Source organism: Pseudophryne corroboree, chromosome 6, assembly GCF_028390025.1.
Source record: "Pseudophryne corroboree isolate aPseCor3 chromosome 6, aPseCor3.hap2, whole genome shotgun sequence".
Classification (NCBI taxonomy): domain Eukaryota; kingdom Metazoa; phylum Chordata; class Amphibia; order Anura; family Myobatrachidae; genus Pseudophryne; species Pseudophryne corroboree.
In genome coordinates, this window is record NC_086449.1 from 394,557,480 (window position 1) to 394,579,251 (window position 21,772).

At 44.5% G+C, this 21,772-nt stretch overlaps 1 protein-coding gene across 1 annotated transcript in view; it reads left to right on the forward strand.

Annotated features, from left to right (window-relative positions):
* Window positions 1–21,772, forward strand: part of ITIH2 (inter-alpha-trypsin inhibitor heavy chain 2) — a 76,232-nt gene that overhangs the window by 17,251 nt on the left and 37,209 nt on the right. Inside the window, exons 6-9 of the mRNA XM_063926818.1 lie at window positions 14,225–14,387; window positions 15,033–15,140; window positions 18,872–18,997; window positions 20,158–20,274. Of these exons, the coding sequence (XP_063782888.1) occupies window positions 14,225–14,387; window positions 15,033–15,140; window positions 18,872–18,997; window positions 20,158–20,274 (514 nt within the window). The remainder of the gene's footprint in view (window positions 1–14,224; window positions 14,388–15,032; window positions 15,141–18,871; window positions 18,998–20,157; window positions 20,275–21,772) is intronic.

The following is a 21,772-nucleotide window of genomic DNA, read 5'->3' on the forward strand; positions in this document are numbered from 1 at the left end:
CACTGGGCATGTTGTATGATGACCCTGACAAGACGGCCTCAGCCGAGGCTCAGATTTCGATCCTTAAGCAAGGGCGAAGGCCAGTTGAGGTTTATTGTATGGAGTTTCGGAGGTTGGCCCATGATACCCAGTGGAATGACCCAGCCCTGAGACACCAGTACCGAAGAGGTCTTTCTAACCAGTTAAAAGACCAACTGGTACAATATCCCTTGCCTGATAGCTTGGATCAGCTCATGCAGTTATCCATTCGGGTGGATAGACGGCTGAGAGAGCGCAGGCTTGAAAGGGAGACCGAGGTTTCCGTCTTTCCCAAGGGAACCTCAGACTCTGAGGAATTTTCCGAGGAGCCTATGCAGATTGGGGCTACCCGCCTCTCCTCGCGTGAGAAGACGCGGAGGAGACAGCAGGGGTTATGTTTGTACTGTGGGAATAAAGGTCATGTGGTAGTATCATGCCCAGAAAAGCCGGAAAACTTCAGGGCCTGAGGGTGATGGGAAATATCCTGTCAGGCCAGAAGTCAGAATTTCCCAAGAAGACTTTTATCATTCCGGTGACCTTGAAGATCCTCGGTCAAACTGTCAAGACTGAGGCCTTTGTGGACAGTGGGGCCGACGGGGTTTTTATGGACCGCCAATTTGCCCTGAAACACTCTGTTCCCTTAGTACCCTTGGCATCGGAAATTGAGATTTGTGGGTTAAACGGGGAACCATTATCCCAGGGTAAAATTACCTCTTGCACTAGCCAGATTTCTTTGTTTATTGGAGCCACACACTCTGAAAAATTGTCCTTTTATGTGACTGTCTGTACTTTTGCCTCATTGGTGTTGGGGTTACCCTGGTTAAGGGCCCACGATCCTCAATTTGACTGGGTCTCTGGGGAGATTCTTAGTTGGGGTACTGATTGTTTCAGGAGTTGCTTGAGCCTTCCAGTCAGGCTTTCGCAGCTAAGTTTGCCAGGATTGCCAGAATGTTATGCAGATTTTGCGGACGTGTTCTCCAAAAGAGTTGCAGAGGTACTACCTCCCCATCGCCCCTATGACTGTGCCATTAATTTGTTGCCGAATGCTAAGCTTCCCAAGAGCAGGTTGTACTCCCTGTCACGTCCTGAGACTCAGGCTATGGCAGAGTACATTCAGGAGAACTTGGCTAAGGGATTTATCAGACCTTCACAGTCTCCAGTTGGGTCGGGGTTCTTCTTCGTGGGTAAAAAAGACGGTTCGTTGCGACCCTGCATCGACTTCAGGGAATTGAACCGTATCACGATTAAAAACTCATACCCACTGCCTCTCATTTCGGTCTTGTTTGACCAGCTTCGTACGGCCACCATTTTTTCTAAGATTGACCTACGCGGTGCGTACAATCTAATCCGAATAAGAGAGGGGATGAATGGAAGACTGCCTTTAATACCCACTCAGGGCACTATGAATATTTGGTGATGCCTTTTGGGCTCTGTAATGCCCCGGCAGTCTTCCAGGACTTCATGAACGATATGCTCAGGGAATATTTGAATGGATTCTTAGTAGAGATGAGCGCCTGAAATTTTTCGGGTTTTGTGTTTTGGTTTTGGGTTCGGTTCCGCGGCCGTGTTTTGGGTTCGAACGCGTTTTGGCAAAACCTCACCGAATTATTTTTGTCGGATTCGGGTGTGTTTTGGATTCGGGTGTTTTTTTCCAAAAACACTAAAAAACAGCTTAAATCATAGAATTTGGGGGTCATTTTGATCCCAAAGTATTATTAACCTCAAAAACCATAATTTACACTCATTTTCAGTCTATTCTGAATACCTCACACCTCACAATATTATTTTTAGTCCTAAAATTTGCACCGAGGTCGCTGTGTGAGTAAGATAAGCGACCCTAGTGGCCGACACAAACACCGGGCCCATCTAGGAGTGGCACTGCAGTGTCACGCAGGATGTCCCTTCCAAAAAACCCTCCCCAAACAGCACATGACGCAAAGAAAAAAAGAGGCGCAATGAGGTCGCTGTGTGAGTAAGATAAGCGACCCTAGTGGCCGACACAAACACCGGGCCCATCTAGGAGTGGCACTGCAGTGTCACGCAGGATGTCCCTTCCAAAAAACCCTCCCCAAACAGCACATGACGCAAAGAAAAAAAGAGGCGCAATGAGGTAGCTGTGTGAGTAAGATTAGCGACCCTAGTGGCCGACACAAACACCGGGCCCATCTAGGAGTGGCACTGCAGTGTCACGCAGGATGGCCCTTCCAAAAAACCCTCCCCAAACAGCACATGACGCAAAGAAAAAAAGAGGCGCAATGAGGTAGCTGACTGTGTGAGTAAGATTAGCGACCCTAGTGGCCGACACAAACACCGGGCCCATCTAGGAGTGGCACTGCAGTGTCACGCAGGATGTCCCTTCCAAAAAACCCTCCCCAAACAGCACATGACGCAAAGAAAAAAAGAGGCGCAATGAGGTAGCTGTGTGAGTAAGATTAGCGACCCTAGTGGCCGACACAAACACCGGGCCCATCTAGGAGTGGCACTGCAGTGTCACGCAGGATGTCCCTTCCAAAAAACCCTCCCCAATCAGCACATGATGCAAAGAAAAAGAAAAGAAAAAAGAGGTGCAAGATGGAATTATCCTTGGGCCCTCCCACCCACCCTTATGTTGTATAAACAAAACAGGACATGCACACTTTAACCAACCCATCATTTCAGTGACAGGGTCTGCCACACGACTGTGACTGATATGACGGGTTGGTTTGGACCCCCCCCAAAAAAGAAGCAATTAATCTCTCCTTGCACAAACTGGCTCTACAGAGGCAAGATGTCCACCTCATCTTCACCCTCCTATATATCACCGTGTACATCCCCCTCCTCACAGATTATCAATTCGTCCCCACTGGAATCCACCATCTCAGCTCCCTGTGTACTTTGTGGAGGCAATTGCTGCTGGTCAATGTCTCCGCGGAGGAATTGATTATAATTCATTTTAATGAACATCATCTTCTCCACATTTTCTGGATGTAACCTCGTACGCCGATTGCTGACAAGGTGAGCGGCGGCACTAAACACTCTTTCGGAGTACACACTTGTGGGAGGGCAACTTAGGTAGAATAAAGCCAGTTTGTGCAAGGGCCTCCAAATTGCCTCTTTTTCCTGCCAGTATAAGTACGGACTGTGTGACGTGCCTACTTGGATTCGGTCACTCATATAATCCTCCACCATTCTATCAATGTTGAGAGAATCATATGCAGTGACAGTAGACGACATGTCCGTAATCGTTGTCAGGTCCTTCAGTCCAGACCAGATGTCAGCATCAGCAGTCGCTCCAGACTGCCCTGCATCACCGCCAGCGGGTGGGCTCGGAATTCTGAGCCTTTTCCTCGCACCTCCAGTTGCGGGAGAATGTGAAGGAGGAGATGTTGACAGGTCGCGTTCCGCTTGACTTGACAATTTTGTCACCAGCAGGTCTTTCAACCCCAGCAGACCTGTGTCTGCCGGAAAGAGAGATCCAAGGTAGGCTTTAAATCTAGGATCGAGCACGGTGGCCAAAATGTAGTGCTCTGATTTCAACAGATTGACCACCCGTGAATCCTTGTTAAGCGAATTAAGGGCTGCATCCACAAGTCCCACATGCCTAGCGGAATCGCTCCGTGTTAGCTCCTTCTTCAATGCCTCCAGCTTCTTCTGCAAAAGCCTGATGAGGGGAATGACCTGACTCAGGCTGGCAGTGTCTGAACTGACTTCACGTGTGGCAAGTTCAAAGGGCATCAGAACCTTGCACAACGTTGAAATCATTCTCCACTGCACTTGAGACAGGTGCATTCCATCTCCTATATCGTGCTCAATTGTATAGGCTTGAATGGCCTTTTGCTGCTCCTCCAACCTCTGAAGCATATAGAGGGTTGAATTCCACCTCGTTACCACTTCTTGCTTCAGATGATGGCAGGGCAGGTTCAGTAGTTTTTGGTGGTGCTCCAGTCTTCTGTACGTGGTGCCTGTACGCCGAAAGTGTCCCGCAATTTTTCTGGCCACCGACAGCATCTCTTGCACGCCCCTGTCGTTTTTTAAAAAATTCTGCACCACCAAATTCAAGGTATGTGCAAAACATGGGACGTGCTGGAATTTGCCCATATTTAATGCACACACAATATTGCTGGCGTTGTCCGATGCCACAAATCCACAGGAGAGTCCAATTGGGGTAAGCCATTCCGCGATGATCTTCCTCAGTTGCCGTAAGAGGTTTTCAGCTGTGTGCGTATTCTGGAAAGCGGTGATACAAAGCGTAGCCTGCCTAGGAAAGAGTTGGCGTTTGCGAGATGCTGCTACTGGTGCCGCCGCTGCTGTTCTTGCGGCGGGAGTCCATACATCTACCCAGTGGGCTGTCACAGTCATATAGTCCTGACCCTGCCCTGCTCCACTTGTCCACATGTCCGTGGTTAAGTGGACATTGGGTACAACTGCATTTTTTAGGACACTAGTGAGTCTTTTTCTGACGTCCGTGTACATTCTCGGTATCGCCTGCCTAGAGAAGTGGAACCTAGATGGTATTTGGTAACGGGGGCACACTGCCTCAATAAATTGTCTAGTTCCCTGTGAACTAACGGCGGATACCGGACGCACGTCTAACACCAACATAGTTGTCAAGGACTCAGTTATCCGCTTTGCAGTAGGATGACTGCTGTGATATTTCATCTTCCTCGCAAAGGACTGTTGAACAGTCAATTGCTTACTGGAAGTAGTACAAGTGGGCTTACGACTTCCCCTCTGGGATGACCATCGACTCCCAGCGGCAACAACAGCAGCGCCAGCAGCAGTAGGCGTTACACGCAAGGATGCATCGGAGGAATCCCAGGCAGGAGAGGACTCGTCAGACTTGCCAGTGACATGGCCTGCAGGACTATTGGCATTCCTGGGGAAGGAGGAAATTGACACTGAGGGAGTTGGTGGGGTGGTTTGCGTGAGCTTGGTTACAAGAGGAAGGGATTTACTGGTCAGTGGACTGCTTCCGCTGTCACCCAAAGTTTTTGAACTTGTCACTGACTTATTATGAATGCGCTGCAGGTGACGTATAAGGGAGGATGTTCCGAGGTGGTTAACGTCCTTACCCCTACTTATTACAGCTTGACAAAGGGAACACACGGCTTGACACCTGTTGTCCGCATTTCTGGTGAAATACCTCCACACCGAAGAGCTGATTTTTTTGGTATTTTCACCTGGCATGTCAACGGCCATATTCCTCCCACGGACAACAGGTGTCTCCCCGGGTGCCTGACTTAAACAAACCACCTCACCATCAGAATCCTTCTGGTCAATTTCCTCCCCAGCGCCAGCAACACCCATATCCTCCTCATCCTGGTGTACTTCAACACTGACATCTTCAATCTGACTATCAGGAACTGGACTGCGGGTGCTCCTTCCAGCACTTGCAGGGGGCATGCAAATAGTGGAAGGCGCATGCTCTTCACGTCCAGTGTTGGGAAGGTCAGGCATCGCAACCGACACAATTGGACTCTCCTTGTGGATTTGGGATTTCAAAGAACGCACAGTTCTTTGCGGTGCTTTTGCCAGCTTGAGTCTTTTCAGTTTTCTAGCGAGAGGCTGAGTGCTTCCATCCTCATGTGAAGCTGAACCACTAGCCATGAACATAGGCCAGGGCCTCAGCCGTTCCTTGCCACTCCGTGTGGTAAATGGCATATTGGCAAGTTTACGCTTCTCCTCCGACAATTTTATTTTAGGTTTTGGAGTCCTTTTTTTTCTGATATTTGGTGTTTTGGATTTGACATGCTCTGTACTATGACATTGGGCATCGGCCTTGGCAGACGACGTTGCTGGCATTTCATCGTCTCGGCCATGACTAGTGGCAGCAGCTTCAGCACGAGGTGGAAGTGGATCTTGATCTTTCCCTAATTTTGGAACCTCAACTTTTTTGTTCTCCATATTTTATAGGCAGAACTAAAAGGCACCTCAGGTAAACAATGGAGATGGATGGATTGGATACTAGTATACAATTATGGACGGACTGCCACAGTTAGGTGGTATAAAAAAACCACGGTTAGGTGGTATATATTGTAATACAATTATGGATGGACGGACTGCCTGCCGAGTTCCGACACAGAGGTAGCCACAGCCGTGAACTACCGCACTGTACACTGGTTGATAAAGAGATAGTAGTATACTCGTAACAACTAGTATGACTGACTATGACGGTATAAAGAATGAAAAAAAAACCACGGTTAGGTGGTATATATTGTAATACAATTATGGATGGACGGACTGCCTGCCGAGTTCCGACACAGAGGTAGCCACAGCCGTGAACTACCGCACTGTACACTGGTTGATAAAGAGATAGTAGTATACTCGTAACAACTAGTATGACTGACTATGACGGTATAAAGAATGAAAAAAAAACCACGGTTAGGTGGTATATATTATAATACAATTATGGATGGACGGACTGCCTGCCGACTGCCGACACAGAGGTAGCCACAGCCGTGAACTACCGCACTGTACACTGGTTGATAAAGAGATAGTAGTATACTCGTAACAACTAGTATGACACTATGACGGTATAAAGAATGAAAAAAAAACCACGGTTAGGTGGTATATATTATAATACAATTATGGATGGACGGACTGCCTGCCGAGTGCCGACACAGAGGTAGCCACAGCCGTGAACTACCGCACTGTACACTGGTTGATAAAGAGATAGTAGTATACTCGTAACAACTAGTATGACTGACTATGACGGTATAAAGAATGAAAAAAAAACCACGGTTAGGTGGTATATATTATAATACAATTATGGATGGACGGACTGCCTGCCGACTGCCGACACAGAGGTAGCCACAGCCGTGAACTACCGCACTGTACACTGGTTGATAAAGAGATAGTAGTATACTCGTAACAACTAGTATGACACTATGACGGTATAAAGAATGAAAAAAAAACCACGGTTAGGTGGTATATATTGTAATACAATTATGGATGGACGGACTGCCTGCCGACTGCCGACACAGAGGTAGCCACAGCCGTGAACTACCGCACTGTACACTGGTTGATAAAGAGATAGTAGTATACTCGTAACAACTAGTATGACACTATGACGGTATAAAGAATGAAAAAAAAACCACGGTTAGGTGGTATATATTATAATAATACAATTATGGATGGACGGACTGCCTGCCGACTGCCGACACAGAGGTAGCCACAGCCGTGAACTACCGCACTGTACACTGGTTGATAAAGAGATAGTAGTATACTCGTAACAACTAGTATGACTATGACGACGGTATAAAGAAAGAAAAAAAAATACCACGGTTAGGTGGTATATAATTATACAATTATGGATGGACGGACTGCCTGCCGAGTGCCGACTGCCGACACAGAGGTAGCCACAGCCGTGAACTACCGCACTGTACTGTGTCTGCTGCTAATATAGACTGGTTGATAAAGAGATAGTATACAACAATATACTACTATACTGGTGGTCAGGCACTGGTCACCACTAGTCACACTGGCAGTGGCACTCCTGCAGCAAAAGTGTGCACTGTTTAATTTTAAATTAATATAATATTATGTACTCCTGGCTCCTGCTATAACAACCTGCAGTGCTCCCCAGTCTCCCCCACAATTATTATAAGCTTTTATACATTGATGTGCAGCACACTGGGCTGAGCTGAGTGCACACAGACTGAGTCACACTGTGTGACTGCTGTGTATCGTTTTTTTCAGGCAGAGAACGGATATAGCAGAGAACGGATATATTAAATAAAAGTTAACTTAACAACAACTGCACTGGTCACTGTGGTAAACTCTGTCTGCACAATCTCTCTCTCTCTCTCTCTCTTCTAATCTATTCTAATGGAGAGGACGCCAGCCACGTCCTCTCCCTATCAATCTCAATGCACGTGTGAAAATGGCGGCGACGCGCGGCTCCTTATATAGAATCCGAGTCTCGCGAGAATCCGACAGCGTCATGATGACGTTCGGGCGCGCTCGGGTTAACCGAGCAAGGCGGGAAGATCCGAGTCGCTCGGACCCGTGAAAAAAAAAGTGAAGTTCGTGCGGGTTCGGATTCAAAGAAACCGAACCCGCTCATCTCTAATTCTTAGTTGTATACTTAGATGACATCCTAATCTTCTCCCATTCCCTGGAGGAACATCGGAAGCATGTACGCTTAGTCCTCCAGAAACTCAGAGACCACCGGCTTGGGGCGAAGCTGGAGAAGTGCGAATTTGAAGTTCAGCAAATCGCATTTCTAGGATATATTATCTCTCCAGAAGGTTTCCAAATGGAGGGTTCCAAGGTACAGGCAGTCCTGGATTGGGTGCAGCCCACTAGTTTGAAGGCGCTTCAGCGTTTTCTGGGCTTTGCGAATTTTTATAGACGATTTATCGCTGGATTTTCGTCTATAGTGGCGCCCTTGGTGGCACTCACTAAGAAAGGGGCGGATGTTGCTCACTGGTCTTGTGAGGCCAAAGCGGCTTTTGCCCGTCTCAAAAGGGCATTTGTCTCGGCCAAGGTGCTGCGACACCCAGATCCAGAGCGTCCTTTTGTGGTGGAGGTGGATGCCTCTGAGATGGGTATTGGGGCAGTGCTCTCTCAGATGGGGGTGTCTGATAATCGCCTTCATCCCTGTGCTTACTTTTCCCGTAAATTTTCGCCTGCCGAGATTAATTATGACGTGGGTAACCGGGAATTGTTGGCTATTAAGGATGCACTCGAAGAGTGGAGACACTGGCTTGAGGGGGCTAAGTTTGTGGTCTCAATTCTCACCGACCATAAGAATTTGGCATATTTAGAGTCAGCGAAGCGCCTCAATGCCAGGCAGGCACGATGGGCTTTGTTTTTTGCTCGCTTTAATTTTTTGATAACATATCGCCCTGGGTCAAAAAACATCAAGGCTGATGCGCTCCCGCAGAGTTTTGCTCCAATCTAGGAGACCACCGAGGAGCCATTGCCCATTGTGTCCCCATCATGTATTAAAGTGGGCATTACCCAGGATCTCTTGTCATTAGTCCTTAGAGCACAGGAGCAGGCTCCTCCAGATCTTCCGGTAGGTCTTTTGTTTGTGCCTCCTAGGTTAAGACAGCGAGTGTTCCTGGAATTCCATGCCAAGAAGTCGGCAGGTCACCCGGATATTGCCAGAACTCGGAAGATGCTATCTAGGGCGGTGTGGTGGCCCTCGGTGGCTAGGGATGTGGATCAGTGGGTTCGGGCATGTGACATCTGTGCCCGAAATAAGACTCCTAGAGGGGTTCCTGTTGGCCCATTACATCCACTCTCTAAGCCATCTAAGTCATCTAAGCCATGGACCCACATTTCAATGGATTTTGTGGTGGACTTGCCCAAATCCTCGGGGATGACAGCCATCTGGGTTGTCGTTGACAGGTTTTCGAAGATGGCGCACTTCGTTTTATTGGTTGGGCTGCCATCGGCCAGACGCCTGTCTGAATTATTTATGCTGCATGTTGTGCGCCTCCACGGGTTGCCACTTGATGTGGTCTCTGACCGCGGATCTCAGTTTGTGGCCAAATTCTGGAGGGCATTTTGTTCCGATCTTCAGATTTCTGTCAGCTTGTCGTCAGGCTACCATCCGCAGTCTAATGGGCAGACTGAAAGGGTGAACCAGTCCTTGGAGCAGTTCCTCAGGTGTTATGTCTCCAAGTGTCAGACTGACTGGGTTGCTCATCTGTCCATGGCGGAGTTTGCCTATAACAACGCGGCTCACTCTGCTACAGGGATCTCTCCCTTCCTTTGTGTGTATGGGCATCATCCTAAGGCCAATTCTTTTGACCCCCTGGACTCCACGCCTGGTGGTTCCTCTGTGGTTTCGGTCCTTAGAGGTATTTGGAGGAAAGTGAAGAAAGCCCTTGTGTCTGTGTCATTAGTGACCAAAAGGGTTTTTGATAAGCGGAAGAGACCCTGCAGCTTCAAATTAGGAGACTTCGTCTGGTTGTCTACCAAGAGTTTGAAGTTGAGACAGCCATCTCATAAGTTAGGCCCCCGGTTCATCGGTCCTTATAAGATCACTAGGGTTATCAATCCGGTGGCATTTCAGTTATTATTAACAGTTTCTTATATAGCGCAGCATATTCCGTTGCGGATCTACCCCGTTCTTTTGGTATCAATAAAACATTTCATTGTTCCCTTTTAAAACGGGCGATTAGTAATCCTTCTTCCAGTGGAAGACCTTCCCCTCTTCTGATACGTGGCCAGAGGGAGTTTGTTGTTGAAAGGATTCTTGACTCCAAGATGGTTCGGGGTCGGCTGTCATTTTTGGTGCACTGGAAGGGGTATGGCCCGGAGGAGCGGTCGTGGGTGCGCAGTTGTGATCTTCATGCCCCAGACTGTTACGCTCTTTCTTCTCGCAGTTCCCCGATAAACCCGGTGGTAGGGGTTCTTTGACCCCTCGTCAGAGGGGGGGTACTGTTAGGGTCTCCTGCTCTGTGCTGCCACGTCGTCATGGCAACCGGGAGACAAGTGCTAGCGGAGTAACCTGAGCGTAGCTGATACTCCGGTTTGGGTCTTTTGCTGTGCAGTGGTTACAGGCTCTGTGCACGGCAGGGGATCCGGTGCTGGTTTTTGTGCTCACAGTCTGTGAGGTCTGAGTGGGGCGTGGACAGCACCTGCTATATAAACCCTCTTCTCAGGTTAGGCAGATGCTGCTGAATCTTTGTTGGTTAGTCAGTTCCTGAAAGCTAGCTAGTACTGTGTAAACTTTGTATTTGTTTGTTGCTTACTGCAAATAGGCCTTGGGATTTGGTATTACACTCTGCCAATCCAGACCTAGCAGTAAGACTGGAGCCAGTCGTTTAACCTGCTGGGGTTCTTTTGCTACTCTGTGAACCTAGCAAGTTTGCGGCTGTATTCTCAGACTTGCCTGCCAAAATCCTTTCTCACTGTGCAAGGTGTTCAGGTGTCAGTTTAGTGGCAGTAAACTGAACCAGTGCACTGCAAGTGAAGACTAGGATTGTGTAGACTCTCCTTGTGTCTATTATTCCATCTCTGACCAAGGAGTTTACTGCCACACCCGTTGGTAACCCTTTAGGGTTTTGCTGTTGCCCTTAGCAACAGCATTTCGGGTTCTCTACGTATTAAATCACAACATCTCGCTTCTTTCCATCTGAGCATTCCTAATACTAGGGAGACACCCAGTTTCTTAGCCTTTGGGCTTCTCTGTTCACTTTGTGTTTATTTTGTTACCCTATCACCTTCTGTGTATGTAATGTCATATTCCCCAGTCTGTCTGTGAGTTCATTTGTTTTGCATCCCTCTCCGTTCAGACACCAGTACATTCCTGCTGGCACTGGTGTGCATAACAGATAATTAGATAGCCCCTGACAGGACTATTAGCCCCGGTAAATTACCGGGGCTAATAGGATATCCCCCTAAATGGGTAAGTACTCGATGAACTAGAGTAAAAAAAGCAAAAAGCAAACTGGAAAGGATCAAGATCAACCGGGATGCTTTCCTTTATATATCCCATAACTAATCTTTCAAAGGCCTTCATTATAAGTGATCTTAGATCGATTGGGCGATAATCATTTGGCTCACAGACCTTGCCATTTTTAGGAACAGGAACAATGATGGTTGATTTAAAACATTAAGGCACACATCATGTGGCAAGAGAAAGGTTAAAAATCACCGTAAAAATTCCAGCTAAGTGCTCGGAACAGTCCTTAATAATCTGGGCCGGGGACCTTACCTAACTTGGAACTGGCAAAACATCGTCTAACAGACAAATCATCCAGCACCCAGTGCTCCCCATTCTCTGAGATTTCCACCGAATCTACCGGGGAAGCAGCCACTCTGTCATAACGGGAATAATATATTTAACATCTCCCCTAAAGAGCAATCGACTTTTTTTTATAAGAATAGTTCTTGTTTACTTTATAATCAGAAATATCATGAATACCTTTCCACATACTTCTTTCGTTTTTATCATTTTTGAACTTACTTTCAAGCTTAATAGAAAAAGCCCTTTTTGCCTCTACTATACCTTTAATTTTGATCGGGCAACTCTAAAAGCATATTGCGCACGGATATTAAATGCTTTACCTCTCTCTGCTAGTAAGGTTTGAACCGTACCATTAATCCATGGTTTATCATTAGCAAATGCTCGAACACACTTTTTAATAATCAGCAGCCTACATAACCTAGTACCATAGAGGTAAGGGAATCGACATTTACATTATTATCATTCCCCAGACATTCTACAATAAACACCCCCAGTCGGTAAACTCCAGAGTATCTTGAAGTTTTAGCACAGCACTCTCTAGCCAAACTGTAATAATGGTACTTGTAGGCCTAGACCGCTGTACTAGGGTTTTATATGCTGGACCCAAGAATAAAGAGATGACCAATATTTGAATGTCTAAAAGTTATATAAGCATCCCTTATGTTACAATAAACATGATCCAACACATTTTCCCCTCTGGTAGGTGATTTAACGTATTGATAAAAGTTTGGAAAAATGGCCTTCAATTTGAGCTGATTTCTGCTCACACCCTCCTATGGTGTGAAAAAAATCCAATTAACTAGTGCCGCCATGTGAGTTGTGGGCTTATGTCCGAGATAACAACATTGCACCTGGCACTTGAGTTGGAGAATGCCGTTTACCACAACTAAACAGCATTATTTAGACATGGTAATCTGCATCTCCCAATTTAAAGGCTGGACGTGATGCGGCTAATTGAATAGCTTCGGGAATTCATTCCCAGCACTATTAAATATCGCATTTAATTGAATTCCCCCCCATAAACACAATTTACTTAATTTAAAATGTTTTTCTGAATTTCACAATAAGAAACTTTTGGCCTAGGGGTGCCATAAAAAACATTCTGACACTCTAGGGCGCTGTGATTCAAAAAAGTTTGGGAATCACTGTAATACTTAATAATGCAAGGAGATTATGCTTATATTTATAAGCCATATAATAAAAAATATTGAATTCATATTACTAAGCTTTTATTTCCCTGCAAAATCTCATATCATTCTTCATACATGCAAGTGGAAAACTTAACTTTTACTGGATTAATTATGTCTTTAATTATGTAAAACTGTGGTAACCCCATCAGAAAGGATGACTGTTTCAGCCATGTGCTGCAATAAAAATAACGTATTGAGTGTAACTCAAGTTTCATAGGTTGGTGTATGCCTTCCATAAATATGTCAAATGAGTATGTACATTAGAGATATAGGACCACATTTATCAATAAGACATAACACCTTTAGCACTCAGTAAAGGGGTTATGCCCTCTATTGAATATTTTACAAACAGCTGTAAACGTAGCTCACCCAGTGGTAAGCTACGTTTACAGCTGCTTGTAAAATACTGAAAAGAGTCAGTGAACCAATTAAACCAAAGGTGGCGACAGTGATCGCGATGGGTGGGTACCCAGCAATAGCCTTCCAGGCATTGCAGAGTCCCTGCCGGGTGAAAGTGTAATGCACATGTGCAGACTGATCATCGCGCATGAGTATGACACAACAGCCAGTTGCTAGCAGCTGGGAGGATGCCGAGGAGGGGTATGTCACTGAACCTCGCCAGAGGGGTAAGTAATGTTAAATACCAATGGCATATTCCTTAGCACCACTGCAATAATAAACTTAATATGCTGCTGGTAATAAGAATTGTTATTCAGTGGGCCCATACAGTGGTGTATCTATAATGGGTGCAGTGTGTGCGGATCACACGGGCCCCTGGGTCCAGAGGGGGCCCACACCGCACACACTGCACTTATTTCTTCAATACTCACCTTTCCGGCGTCCATCGGTGACCGTGTGTGGGTCCCCTCCTCTCCTGTAGCCGTCACCGCCGCGGCTAGCGCACTGATCACTAGAGACTCTGGCACAGTGCCAGAGTCTACAGCGCATGCGCAGGACCTCGGGTGGCCATTTTTTCGGAGTCCTGCGCATGCTCTGTAGACTCTGGCACTGTGCCAGAGTCTCTAGTGCTCAGTGCGCTAGCCGCGGCGGTGACAACTACAGGAGAGGAGGGGGCCCACACACAGAGTCTGCACGCGGGTCCCCTCCTCTCTAGATACGCCTCTGGGCCCATAGTAATATATGACATACTATACATTTTATATTTCATAAGGAATCGCTAGTAATATTAGCAAGCTACTGTATGTAGAATGCATTGAAAGAGCTGAAAAGAGGTACCTGAAAACATTCAGCTGTATGTCTATAAGTTAACACATTGAAACTTATACTAATAGTGTGAAATATTTTCAATTTCCCATTTATCATTGCACAGGACAAATTCTCTAGATATGGAAAACTTCAAGGCTGAATTGAATGTGCCTGCAGGAACCAAGGTGCAGTTTGAAATTCATTACCAAGAAGCACTTCAGAGGAGATTAGGTGTCTATGAGCATGTTCTGTATCTTCAGCCGGGCAGATTGGCCAAACATTTTGAGGTAAGAGCTAGAGATCATACATGGCCTGATTGAGATGTGGCTGTTCATGCTGCTGCTGTTGCTATCTTTTGCTGTACACAATTACGATTATATACTATATACTAAGGGCAGAAGCTAACCTGAGCATAGGGACGACCGCTGCTGCTGCATAATTTCCATCCAACGGCATATAATTGCTGATACAGCGTCGCAAATCAGGTCATGTCGCAGAGTCTGAGTGCCTCTGTAGATGCACAGGCGTGCAGGCTGAGCTTTTATTCTGGGACATAGAGGGCTCTCTAGTAGCAAGTAAGATCGCAGCTGCTAATTTATGCACGCCTGGAGACGCCGTCTGAATAGTCATGACATGCCTGTGTTTGGCCAACCACTGCCCGTTACCACCCCCAAACTCTGAGTTTCTCTCACTCTCTCTGTGACTAAATCCTCAGTGCGATTACCAATGCAAATTCAATCGCTGCGCATAGTGCACTGTGGCTCAGACACATGCGCTGTAAGAAAACATCGACCGATTTGCATACAACAGCAGCTTTGTGACCGCATCTGAATTAGACCCATAATAACAATAATTTGCCTATGAATTTAATACACTTTAGGATGTTATCATATTTACTTTATTTTACCGTTATGGTAATTTTGTATTGCCAGGTGGATATCTACATCTTAGAGCCAGAAGGCATCAGTTCCGTCAATGTGGTAAAACCAGTATCAGAACAATTTGCTAATCTCATAACTGTTGACAAGCAAGATAAGAAGGTAATGACTGAATTTATTGTTCTCATATTTTTTTTGGTAGACTTTGTACACATTTCATCCACCTAATGTGATCACTGTCGAGCTAAGTTGGACATACTGTACATGTCTTTTCTGTCAAATTGTGCTTTTTTAATGCTCATACATGCAAACAATTCTACTATCTGTATGGACATATATTGTGCTTACACCTTCTTACACTCGGGAGGAGATTCATCGGGGGTCCTTGTGCTAAAGGAAGCTAAGGGGGACAAACAATAAAAAGACAGAAAAAATCCCCGTACATATATCACTTCTCAATACTGTATGTACTAAAGGGATTTCTCTGTCTTCTGCCTGCTAGCGGACTACAATATTGTCACTGCCATTGGCACCAATGGTAACACTTAAGCACTAGACGACATTTCAAATGAATTTTCCAGTAACAACCAATCGTTACGTCAAATTTGTTTTATCGGCCAATGTGTACCCACTAGATCGTTAGCAATGCGCGCTCCCGTGGGTCGCTAGCAACAGCCCCAGTTAGCTGTACATGCAGCTCAATCTGGAGATGCCGCTAGCGATGCAATGCTGCCGAATGCAGCATGGCCCACTCATCCCCCTGCCGCCGCCGTTCCATTGCTGCATCCACTTGCCGATGTCGGCACACCACCGATGTCATCTGTGCCACATAATACATCTCCCCCAAAGCACCAGCCAACCAGCTCCTAACTGTCATTTTTCAAACACAGCCTGTAACATGGCAGTTTAGGAGCTGATTGGCTGGTACTTTATCTCTCTCCATTTAATAACTCTCCAAGGCATAGAAAATTGACCTTTAATGTTGACTGTCCTTGGCGGAGCTATTTTTTCTAAAAATCGCAGTAGCAGCCTCCTGTGTGGCTTTTCATCCCGGGTAAATGGAGTTTTAGTACATTGAGCACAAAGTAAAATGGACAGAAATAAAGCATACCTCCCAACATGACCCTCTCCAGGAGGGACAGAATGCTCTGCTCCTGGACTTTTCTCTTAATGTATGATTGCCATCACCTGTAGTGAAACACCTTTCCTTTCCTATCCATTAACCTGTTCAAAACAGGTGCCAGCAATCACAAATTAAGAGAAAAAGTCCAGAAGCAGAGCATTCTGTCTCTCCTGGAGAGGGCAGATAGTTTATATAACAAGTATATAAAATTCAGGCGCATTCAAGGGTGGTTTTTCCTAGCAGCTGTAACACTGGGAGAAAGTCACTCTGCCTAAGACAAGAAGGAACAACAATATAGATATATATAGAGCTAAAACAATGTCACAAAAAAATTATTATTTAATTATATAATAAACAATTAAAACATAAGCAATAATATACATAAAATGTATGGATGGGTACTTTGATAGATCAATCAGTTGACCAGTTGCTGGGCTTATAGTGAACTCCACATAAGCAACTCCTTTTAAATGCAATAGTCCATAATAGTGAACTAGAACAATGATGGAGAGGGTCATGTTGGGAGGCATGCTTTATATCTGTCCATTTTATCTCTCTCCAAGGCTTGATTAGGTGAGGTGGAATGGGAGAAGAAGGGGGTAGGGAATGTGCAAGCATAGGGCAAGTACAGTAAGGGTGTGTTCATACAAATATGACTCACCCAGACCACAACAAACAAGAACATGCACCTGTCAGGTGATGTATATATTGTATGTGCTCAATCCCTGGTGTAAAATGTGTATTGATGATGAGGACGATTGGCAGCTGTTTGGTGCTTGATCCCTCCCTCTCCCATAATCTGTTTTTATATTTGCAGGTGGTCAGTAACAGAACAGATTCACATATTTTATTTTATTTTTTGTTGTTTTTTTAAAAGGAAATAAAACTGATTTTTGTATTTAATTAAACTTAATTAGTACTTTTATATTGGTATCTGAATTTAATTGTATATTAGATGATAAATGCAAAGGTATTACTTAAAAAAAAAAAATCACTGTCCAAACACACAAAGGTTGTCTTATGTGTGGTATGCTTTACTAAATAGATACATTGTATATATATTGGTTATTTATAAACAAGGCATATGTATTACTACTCTCCATTGCCATAAAACCGACGCATATCTGGAGCTCTGCAGGCTGCACAAAATGTGGGGGGATTTTTCAACCCATTTGATGCTTGTGTTTATGGTGCAAAATTAGTCCAAATCTACAGTGCCCAAACTACAGTGATTCCTGGTCCAGTCGCTAGCCTCCGAGGCTGTTACCTAAATTGATGCAGAGAACATTGATGGTGGCTTGAGACATCGTAAACACCCACCATTGCAGTGGTGGGCAGTCATTTTTCAGTTGCAACTTTTATGCCCCAAAATAATTCCAAAACTACATTGATGCAACAACATCCCCTTCTCAGGTTACATTAACGGCTTGTTATTTGTTTCAATACAAATATAACCATCCTTATGGATACAGCAGCCATTATTTTACTGTAAAGCATTGAACAATGATGATACTTGAAAATGAGGGGACATCACCACAAATATGAATACATTAATCTCTAAAACAGTGCTCTCACGGTTTGCCTTTAAATACAGGTGGCGGGATCTTGGCGGTTGCAATACCGATGCCAAAATCCCGACGGGTACAATGCCACCGCCGGAATACCGGCGAGGTAGGTGATTCTCCCTCTGTGCGTGTCCACGACAAGGGCCTTCGATGAGCTTGCCCCACTGTTGGCATTCTGGTGTACGGGATGCTTATGTCGGTATAGTGACAGTCGGCATCCCTTACAACAGGATCCCATACCGATCCCTCACAATCATAATACTTGTCCGTGCTACAAGGTGTCTTTTTGCTTAACAGTTTGGTGAGGATGGGAGGGCCGAAAGAACTAGAAATGATCAAACAGATGGCAGCTTCTATCTAGGGGAGACTTGAACTTAACATATAAGAAACACTTAAGTGTTCCGGAACTATTATAGAAACATCCTACTTGCCAGTTTGTGCACTTATTCTGTCACATAACTCATTTTGTGCCCTCTAATATTAGAATTTGTATTATGAGGTACATTATACCATATATACAGGCTATGATACAAACACTCCCTTAAACAATTCAGAATACAAGTGATTTTGACTTTCTTTTTAAAATCGATTGATTTTGAATGGACATAAAATAAAAGTAATAGCAAATGGAAACAGTAATAATCCAAGTCTAATACAAGAACAATAAGTAATAGTATTTGCACACAAAAAATGACAACATTTGAAAAAGATGGGATTTTGGGAAGAATGAGAAACTGGATGATTATTGATAGGAAGGTGAGGGATGGCAGTTCACTGAGGGGAATGTGAGGGGAGGGCAGAAATCATTCTAGCAAATGAGACTTATAAAGTGAGTAGGTTGACAAAACCAAATTTAAGGAAAGTGGGATTTTAGCATGAAGGGTTTGTCCATGCAAGTTGCATGCAGCAGGTCAGAGATTGCCAGTCAGTGTGGCATTATTGTGAGAGTACCATGGTCCCCATACATTGTGATAACTGTTTACAGTATTATTTTGGGGGGAAGTAATTCAGCCCATTCTGGAAATATACCATATGCGAATTACAAGCTCCTGGCTAGTGATGGTGAGGGGTGACTACTGGTTCCAACTATGAACCATTTTTTTGATTTTGCAGCAGAGGTGATGTGTAGTATTAGCTAGTTTATATGCCTGGCAATCTGTTGTGTCTGTTTTGGGAGGAATTAAACCTTTTAATGTTTCCCCTAGGCTCATATATCCTTCAGGCCTACTGTGGATCAGCAGAAAAAGTGCCCTACCTGCCTTACAACAGCAGTGGATGGAAGACTTAGTGTGAAATATGATGTTAACAGAGATAAATCCAGTCAGCTGCAGGTAAGCAGGCTAAAGAGACAGGAGTTCATCCAATTTAAGTTTTCTTAGATTATGCAGCAACTTCAGCTGTATATAAAAGCAACTTTTAAGATGGGCATACACTATGCATTTATCTGGTGGATCATCTGCCAGATCTGGCTGGCAGGAATAAAAATCTGGTAATGGACGAGAACAAATGACAATCGACCATTTGCTCCTAAACACTGGAAAATGGACAAAAACTGTTGTTCAGACAAATTGGTTAAATCTATAATTTAACCAATTTGTCTGAATGACAGGTTTTATCCGTTTCCAGTGTTTGGGAGGAAATGGTCGATTGTCATTTGTTCTCGTCCATTACCAGATTTTCATTCCAACCAGCCAGATCTGGCAGATGATCTCCCAGACAATTGTATAGTGTATGCCCAGTTTAAGACTACAGACAGTACATACTAGGGTAGGATGTAGACTTGCCCATCATTTATTCAAGTTAATTTATTCAGATTAAAAAAAATTAGACAAATGTTGTTATTGATTATTGTTTATATAGCTCCAATAATAATATGCAGCATTGTACTGAGAGTATGCCCTCATTTGCAGAAATCTGTGACTCATTGGATCTTACATATATAAAAAATATTTAAATATAAATTTGCTGTGCTGAATTGTTTCGGATTAATCTCATCTGTTATTTTCCGTGTCTGTCCTGCTGTAAATACAAAAGTTATCATCTTTTTAGTAAGTGACCATTTCATTATACATGAAGATCCTACACATTGTGATGACTAGGTACTCACTAGCTAGCAGTATACATTCCTGCCAAGTGAACAATTACACAGAGAGAGAGAGAGAGAGAGCAGTTGGAGATGTGAACATAGAGCTTACCAGGGAAGATGAGCTGTAATGGAGCGGAGGATACAAGCTAAACATAAGGAACACAGATTGGAAAAATGGCCCTTTAAGGATACATTAATGAGGATACAATGCATTATCATGTACCTTAATACAGACTTTATGTATGTATGTATATATATATATATATATATATATATATATACACACACACATATATATATATATATATATATATATATATATATTTCCCTTTGCAAACAAACAATTGTCATTGTGGAATGAGACTATAACATTACTCCTGACCTCACAAATGTATTATTCTTCAGGTGTTCAATGGATACTTTCTCCATTTCTTTGCTCCAGAAAATCAGCCTCCACTTCCAAAGAATATTTTATTTGTTATTGATGTCAGCGGTTCCATGTGGGGCATTAAAATGAGACAGGTAAGTTTACAATATACAGCATAATTGTACACATTTGAACAGTACATACTGTATTTAAACGTATTTAACAAATGTAGCTTTTGACACAAGCAGCTGAACTTTTAGCTACCCACCTAGTCATTAACAATGTTTCTTTTTCTTAATTCTCTATTTTATTTTATTTTTAATTTGTACCTGTATCAGTTGTTTTCATTTTCTTCCCCCTGTGGTCCCAAACCAAACCAATGTTAGTTATATCACACTCTATATATTTGTCTTTGTTGTGTATTTACCTTTTGCATGTAGCGTATTGTAGTTACTGTATGGTAGAAAATTGATTGTTGTCACCAAAGCACTAGCATAGCCATGTCGAAATGGTGTTTTATTTACATACATAGGTGTCGGAATGGGTGGGGCAAGGGGGCACCCATCCCATCCCAATAAGAAGTGCCAGTCAAAGTACTGGCTCATGGGCGCCATCGCCATCATGGGCAGTGTCCGTATTGAGATAATACCCTTTTACGGCTGCTCCACCTCTTCCAACCCCATACCCCTTCTCCACGCACCTCCAGGACCTCCCTTTCATTCTATTACACTACTGCAGCACCCAATTACAGAGTACATAACAAATAAGCAAAACAAGAAAACAGGTCATGACAATATAAGACAAGTACAGGGTATATAAACATAGCAGACAACACTGAAATAAGTAACAGGGTGGCAGAAAACAAAGGGATTTGATGCCGTTGAAGGGAGTATGGAGTAGAACATAATTCAAGTAAGAGAAGGAAAAGCACATGGGGGAAGAGGGCCCTGCATCTGGCAGGCAGACAGACGTGACACAGATGGAGTAGACAGTGAGCGTGGGACAGAGGGTTAGGATGAGATTTGGCTGGGTTTGGAAAGAAGTGGGTCTTGAGAGCCCGTTTAAAGTTTTGTAGAGAGGTGGAGACAGAGCCGTTTCTTGCGGCGGGTGAGGCATGCACTCACCTGGTGAGCCCGCCGAGGCATTTGGGGGCTCAGTTTGTTCTCCTCCCCGTCATTACTACTCCGCTTTGGGGGTGGAGTTTCGTGTAATGATGTGTTTGTGTCTGACATCACGACGCAAACGCGTCATTACACAAAACTCCGCCCCCGAGCAGAGTACTGATGACGGGGAGGAGGGGGAGCCAGGACATGGTGGGCAAGCCAGGCAGGAGGAAGGACAGGCGGGCCGAAGAGCGGGGAGCGGGAGGTGGCCGGCAGATCCTGCTGCACACGTAAGTATAACACACACTCTTTTTCTTTCTTTCTTTCTTTCTTTCTTTCTTTCTTTCTTTATCTCTTTCTCTCTTTCTTTCTTTGTAGAAGGGGACTCTGCCTGCTATAATGTGTAAAATGGGGACATTTGCCTACCATAATGTGTCAAACTGGGACTCTTGCCTGCCGTAATATGTAAAATGGGGACTCTTGCCTGCCGTAATGTGTAAAATGGGGACTCTGCCTGCCGTAATGTGTAAAATGGGGACTCTTGCCTGCC